The sequence below is a fragment of the Apium graveolens genome, chromosome 2 (genome assembly GCF_009905375.1).
Source record: "Apium graveolens cultivar Ventura chromosome 2, ASM990537v1, whole genome shotgun sequence".
Classification (NCBI taxonomy): domain Eukaryota; kingdom Viridiplantae; phylum Streptophyta; class Magnoliopsida; order Apiales; family Apiaceae; genus Apium; species Apium graveolens.
Genome location: NC_133648.1, coordinates 150,317,219 through 150,325,012, shown reverse-complemented (window position 1 = coordinate 150,325,012; position 7,794 = coordinate 150,317,219). Strand labels below are relative to the sequence as shown.

General features: G+C 38.4%; 1 protein-coding gene across 1 annotated transcript; it reads right to left on the bottom strand.

The window, feature by feature from the left end:
• Positions 1-530: 530 nt before the first annotated feature.
• Positions 531-6,797, bottom strand: LOC141694503 (uncharacterized). Its single transcript, XM_074499222.1, has 7 exons — positions 6,605-6,797; positions 2,986-3,204; positions 2,566-2,902; positions 1,992-2,122; positions 1,531-1,714; positions 1,008-1,403; positions 531-708 (listed from the first exon to the last, which is right to left on the bottom strand). The coding sequence occupies exons 1-7, from the start codon at positions 6,795-6,797 to the stop codon at positions 531-533; spliced, it is 1,638 nt and encodes a 545-aa protein (XP_074355323.1).
• Positions 6,798-7,794: the final 997 nt, after the last annotated feature.

Sequence of the window (7,794 nt, the reverse complement as noted above, 5' to 3'; positions counted from 1 at the left end):
ACTGAACTACGTGTAATAGATGATATTTATAGCCCCACAAAATAGAAACATGAAACATATTATGCACGTGAGATAGTTGTGGCGGCAACGCAACTCTATAAGACACTTCCCCCACTTTCTCTATAATAGTAAAAGGTCCAACATACCTCGGACTAAGTTTCCCCTTCATACCAAAATGCTTCACACCCTTACAAGGTGACACCTTCAAGAACACATGATCACCTGGCTCAAATCCACCAAACTTCCGATGTTGATCCCCATAACTCTTTTGACGAGATCGCGCTTCCTTCAAACTATCTTTAACTTTCTCCACCTTTTCATTTGTGATGCTAACCAGCTTTGGTCCTTCAATGACTCTCTCTAACCTCATCCCAATAAGATGGTGCTCTATACCTCCTACCATATAAATCTTCAAATGGTGGCATACCAATACTCGCGTGCCAACTATTATTATACGCAAACACCAGATACAAATATTTATCCCAATCACCTGTCCACTCCAAAGCACATGCCCTTAGCATATCTTCAAATTACTGGATCGTCTGCTCTGACTGTCCATCGGTCTGCGGATGATAAGATGTACTAAAATTAAGCCTCGTACCCCAAGCTTGCTGGAACTCCTTCCTAAAACGCGATGTAAACCTCGTATCCCTGTCAAAAACTATCGACACGGGAACACCATAAAGTCTAACAATATCTTGCTGAAATCTATGCCAACTCATGAACAAGAGTAGTCTCCCTAATAGGTAAGAAGTGAGTGGACTTAGTAATTCTATCAACCACGACCCATATGACATCATTCATAATGAAAGTCCTCGGCAAATGAGTTATAAAATCCATAGTAATATTTTCCCACTTCAAAAACTGGAATATCTAGCTGTTGCAACAATCCACTAGGCCTCTGATGATCTATCTTCACTTGTTGACATGTAAGATATTTTCCCACAAATTCTGCTATTTCTCCCTTCATTCCACTCCACCAAAAGTGCTTCTTTAAATCTCCATACATCTTAGTGAAACTAGGATGAATAGAAAATGAAGAACTATGAGCCTCCTTCAAAATTTCCTCACGAATCGTCAGGTTTGCAGGAACACACAATTTACTACCCAACCATATCACGCCCTCATCATCAACACGAAAGTGTTTTTGCTTGCCACCTACCACCTCAGATCTAATAGCTTTCAAACCTTTATCATTCTTCTGAGCTTCCTTAACCCTTGAAATAAGATTTGATTCCACTTTCAAACTTGCAATGCTACCTCCTGACCCTCTAACATACGATCCAACACCCAATCGCTCCGAATCTGAAATAAGGTGCGGCTGAGTAATGAGAGATGCAACACTCCCCAAGTTCTTCTTATTAAGAGCGTCCGCCACTACATTCATCTTCCCTGGATGGTACCTGAATATTTGCATCATAATTCTTAAGAAGTTCGAGCCACCTCCGCTGCCTCATGTAAAGCTCATTTTGGGTAAAGATGTATTTAAGACTCTTGTGATCAGTGAAGATATCACAAGTCTCACCATACAGATAATGCCTCCAAATCTTCAAAGCAAAGACCAATGCCGCTAACTCTAAGTCATGGGTATGATAATTCACCTCATAGGGTTTAAGCTTCCACGAGGCATAAGAAATCACCTTCCCATGTTGCATAAGAACACACCCCAATCCTCTCTTAGAAGTATCACTATAAACCTGAAAACCTCCACTTCCTGATGGTAACACAAGTATTAGAGCAAACACCAACCTCTTCTTCAACTCTTGAAAGCTCTACTCGCAATCATCATTCTACTCGAAATCATCATTCTACTCGAATTTAATTCCCTTCCTCATTAGTTGAGTCAATGGCAAAGTTATGGAAGAGAAACCTTCCACAAAGCGCCTATAATAACATGCCAAACCCAAGAAACTCCTCACCTCCGTCACATTGCTAGGTCTGGGCCAATTAGTTAGCCTCGACTTTCGCAGGATCTAATTTAATGCCCCTACCAGACACAACATGCCCTAAGAATGCCATTTCCTCCAACCAGAATTCACACTTTGAAAATTTCACAAACAACTTCTTATCCCTCAAAATTTCAAGTACAGTATGCAAATGTTCTTCATGCTCCTCTCTGCTCCTAGAGTATATCAAGATATCATTAATAAAGACCACCACAAATTTACCCAGATAATTATGAAAGACCCGATTCATCAAATCCATAAATACCGTTGGTGCATTCGTCAACCCAAAGGACATTACGAGAAACTCATAATGACCATAACGAGTGTGAAATGCAGTCTTCAGAATATCCTCTTCTCTTACTCGTAACGATGGTAACCAGATCTCAAATCGATCTTCGAAAAGTTCTTATCCCCTTGTAACTGATTAAACAAGTCATCAATGCATGGCAAAGGATACATGTTTCTGATAGTCACTCTATTCAACTTCCTATAGTCAATGCACAATCTCATGAAACCATTCTTCTTCTTTACAAACAACACATGAGCACCCCACGAAGACACACTTGGCCTGATAAATCCTCTATCCAACAACTCTTGCAACTGCTCTTTCAATTCTTACAACTCAAGTGGTGTCATTCGATAAGGTGCCTTAGAAATAGGCTCGGCACCTGGAACAAGTTCAATAGTAAACTCCACCTCTCTATGTGGTGGCAAACCTGGTAGCTCATCGGGGAACACATCTTCATACTCTTTCACAATTGGATAATCCTCAATGCGAGGTTCATCCTTCGATATATCCTTCACAAAAGCAAGGTAGCCATCACAACCCTTAGATAAAAGTTTGCTCTCCTTTAGAGCATAAATTAACTTAACCTCCTTCTTCGGTTGAGACCCTTGGTATACAAATTCTGCTTTATCAACATCCCCAAAGATCACCCTTTTTCCTTGACAATCAACTATGGCACGATTTCACTCAACCAATCCATGCCCAAGATAATGTCAAAGTCATGCATCTCCATCGGAAGCAAGTTAACCTTACAATTTCTATCTCCAACAACTATCGGACACTCTGGATATATATCAAATATAATAACAGAATTACCCATCGAGGTAGCAATAGACATATGAGGATATAATAATGAAGGTGCAGAGCCACGATGACGAACAAACGAATAAGATACAACAGAATGGGTCGAACCAGTATCAAATAACACATAAGTATCACGTTTACCAACAAGAAGTGTTCCCGAAACGGTACCTGAATTAGATGCTACCTGATTTGTAGTCAATGTAAACACTCTGGCTGTAGGATTCTGCTGACTTCCTATAACGATCCGTGTATTTTTGAATTATTTAAATATGTGATTATTATAGAAATTATTAAATAAAATATGTGTATTGGTTTTGACCACTATGTGTTGTTTGATTATTATCTAGGTATGATTTATGATGTACCGGGTTGTTCGCGTGATTAATTAAGGAATTGTATTGAATTGTTTCACTTTTAAAAGTGGATTTAACGCAAATTTGTTTGTATAAATATTTGAATTGTCTCTAAAATTGTTTTTATGATTTTATAATTACAATAATTATTTTTAGGATTTTATAAAATTGAGAAGTCAATATTTTATTGATTATTTATCTTTAAATGATTTCCTGATTTCTTTTACTCGTAAAATCCGTACTTAATTCTAGAGTTTCTCAAAAATCACAAAATTCATATTTTTCTAAGTTTATAATATTCTGAGAATTTTAAAATTATTTTGGGAATTTTCGGGATTAATTTCACCTGCGCGTTGTTTCGTTTATTTGTTAAAAGCGGGTATAAAGTGCGTTTTAGAAATTATTTTAAAATTACGAAATTTATGTTCTTATTTATTTCGGGATATTTCTAACATTTTAAGATTATTTTCATGATTTTCTAGATTTGTTTTAAATGCGGCTCGGTTCGTTAATTGTGAAATACGGGTACGAGTTGCATTTCGAAAGTGCTTTAAAAATTATGAAAATTTTATTTTATTAATTTCGGGATATTTATAAAATTTTAAAAATAATTTGGTAATTTTTGATTAATATTTACCCGTAAATTGTTCGATTAATAGTGAACCGCGGGACGAAACCAGGCCACTCAGGGGATAATATCAGGTTAATTGATTCGTGTCACACTCTTATAACTTGAGTGTAACACGTGTTAATTGTTCAGGGGTTGTGAAGAAAAAAACAAAAAAAAACAAAACATAAACACAAACACGAACCCACCCCTCCCTGTTCCTCACCGTCTCTCTCGTCTCAATCTCTCTGCACTCACTCTATCTTTCTCTCCCTGTGTATTTCTCTTTCTCTCCTCGTGTTGGTTCCTCGGTGTTGGGAGTTTCTTATTGCCGCCGCTGGGTTTTGCCGACCGTCGCTGGTGATTTCCGATTTACAGGCCTGGTTCCGTTTTTGTTCATTTGGTATATATACATACATATATGTATGTTGTATGTATATATGTACATGTACAGTTGGATTCAGTGTTGTGTTGCCCTGTGTTTGGCTCCAGTTTGGTTACTTTCCGACCTATTTCCTCCGTCCGTGCAGTTATTTGCGATGTTGTGATTATTGATTTGGTCTTCTGTAATTGTGCAGGAATATTGTTGACTGATTTCGTGAAATAAATTATTCATGCGGGAAAAACGATTTCAATAATCGGCGGAATTCACGTTGGGAATCCAAATTTCATCGGATACCCGCGAATTTTACCGCCGTCGATGATGAGCTTCGGTGAGTCGACGGTGGACCGTGATGATCATATTCTGAGTCCTAAATTAGTAAATAAAAATATAATACGAGTAATAATTAATAATTGTGATTGAGTTGGAATTTGAAAATGTGTGGATTTTGATAGATATTGTTGGTTTGAAGCAGTAATTGGATAATTGTTGCGATTGTTGTGTTTGAGATTTGACGTCGATTGATGTTTCGACGGGTAGTCCGATAAACAAAGGAGACGCTGCCCAATTTCTGGGAAATCGAATTATGTAAATACGGGAACGTATCCAATGATTATCGGGACGTCGAGTGACTATATATACATGTGTATGTTTTATATACGAAACTTGGTTGTGCGATGTAATGAAATATTTTGCCAAATCGATAACCCTGATTTCGTAAAATAAAGAGTATATATATATATATATATTTTTTCCGAAAACGAACACCGAACCGATCTTCGAGATTGTGAACCCTATTTGTTGCGTGTGTTATTATAATATTCATAATTTCGAGTCGGGTTTGAATATCGTTGGGTAAGAATTAGTATCGAGGATATGTCAAGCATACTAAGACGTCTAATGTAGGGTATTTCGACCCTGTAGGTTATAGTCGGGAACCTGAAAGTGGACGATGGACTAAAGATAACCTAGTGGTCAGTCGACGATCTCAGTAGAGTTTCAACAGAAAGACCTGAGTATCGAAGTCAAATCTAATGGGATCTAGTGGTTGGACGTTAAAGCTTGAGCGACAGAGTCAGCTCAGAGTTGATCAGTAATAGTTAAAAAGCCCTGTAAGGCAAGTATTTCTGAACTTTTCTTCAAGATATATTACCAATGTTTTCGAACTGTTTCATAACATGTCGCTATTATTCAAAATAACTCTTGTTTTATATTGCAAGTGCTTTAAACTATTAAACCTTGAACCCTGATTTTCTTGTTCTGGAGCCATAAGCCTTATTCTTTGTGAAACATTTCTTGTTGATTTACCAGACACCAAATCACACAAATATGATACTACTTTCCAAATGTATAACTATCAAACACCAAACACTGGAACAAAATTGTTTGAAAACACAGAAACTTTTATACTCCAACCCCTCTTTATAACATCAAAGAACTATACCTTGAAAAATCATTATTTGTCTAATACCTGATCCTTTTACAGATTGAAAACCGTTTCTTATACATACCCTGATATGCCCTTGAGATATCCATGAGTTTCCTTACGTTTTTATTCAAGTGTATAACCATCATTGATTATGATCTTGTTTTATCGAATTATATTGTTTATCATATTGAACTGCTTTAGAATTGGATAGTTTTTATATATGTGGACCAGATTCGTGGTCAGACCTTGTCAATGGTCAAGTTAGGCCAATGTGTGCCTTGGATCCAGTAATTAGAGCAGTGTTGTGTGCTTGCCCGGGGTTAGTGCATGACTGATCAGCAGCCTGACCTTGGTTTTAAAACTTAAAATGAATATCCAATTCTAACGATTGTTTAACAATAAACTTGATTCTTCTGAATCATTCCATTTGAACATTGATTAACCTCAGTTATCACTATTATGACTTGTTGAGCTAGTTAGCTCACCCTTGCGAGTTAATCCAAAAATGCGGCTAAGGTTCCAGTTTGAGTTGGATCGAGCTAGCAAGGAGCTTCATACGGTAGAGAGATAGTAAGATTGTAAGAATAATTTTATTATCAGTTGAAAGTTAAATTAGTTGGGATTTGGTGCGTTATAATAAAAGTTAAGGTTGTGGCTTATTTTCATACTTTAACCTATTGCGATCCGTGGATTATGTAAAGCAGGATCATTGCAAATAATATTTCATATACGGGTTCATATATTGTGTATGTGTTGTGGACCCCAAACTTCTAACCCGGGTTTAGAGGGCGGCACACTTCCACTGCCACTACCACCGCCAGCTCCTCCTCCACCAGTGTTGCGGGACACTGTACAATCTTTTGCCCAATGGGACATACTACCACACAAGAAATAAGCCTCCGTCTGTCTGTAACAAGCTGTACCTGGATGATGTCCACCACATGTAGCACAAGGAGCCACTGGAATCATAGTGGGGTTTCCCCCATACATTGAGTAACGGCCCTGCCCCTGTTGACGATTCTGCCACTGCATAGGCTGCTTCTGTCGCTGAAACTGCTGATTTTGATTCTGACCAATATATTGATTCCAACCATGGAATGACTGACCACCCTATTCTGATTCTGTCCGCGCCACTGTCCCTCCTGACCACTGTGACCTCCATACGACTGTCTACCCTGTGCAAAACCCTGATCATCCCTAGTCCTCTTACTACCACTGTTGGACCTGGAAGTCCTGAAATCTATGCGCTTCTTCTCAACGTCCTTTGCTGCATCAGCCACCTCTTCCACATTATTAAATTTAAAAGAAATTATGGAACCCCTCAGATAAGACTTCAACGCCCATTTAAATTTATCAGCCTATTGTGCAGCAGTCCCTGCAACTGCCCCAACAAATCCAGCTAATCTTATAAACCTTTCCATATAATCAGTAATGCTCTCATCATCGTGCTACATAATAGAATGAAACTCCCTCAAATAATCCTCCCTATCAGCATTAGAGAAGTACTGCTCATAGAATACCTCCTCGAATCCCTGCCATTCCAAAGCCTCTACATACCGCTCCTCTCTAGTAGCTTTCACTCCTCTCCACCACCTCTGAGCATCCCCTCCAACTTATACACAGCTAACCTGACCTTCTGAATCTCATCACAACCCAGTGCATCAAAAATCTTCTCGAGATGAACAATCCAATTTTCAGCATCTATAGGAGTCGATGCTAAACTAAAAGAGTCTGGTTTCTACTTTAAAAATCTCTCCAACCATACAAACGGCTCCAACTAATGGCCTGACCATTCTGATTCTGATTCCCATTGCCATTCTGATTTTCTTGTCCATTTTGATCTCCCTCTTCATTCTGATTTCCTTGTCCATTCTGATTTCCCTTGTCATTCTGATTTCCTTGGTTTGCCAAAGCCTGTTGTACAACCCGAGCCACTGCTTGCCCTATCATCTTAGTAAGCTGAGCGGGGTCAATGTGAAAATGATCA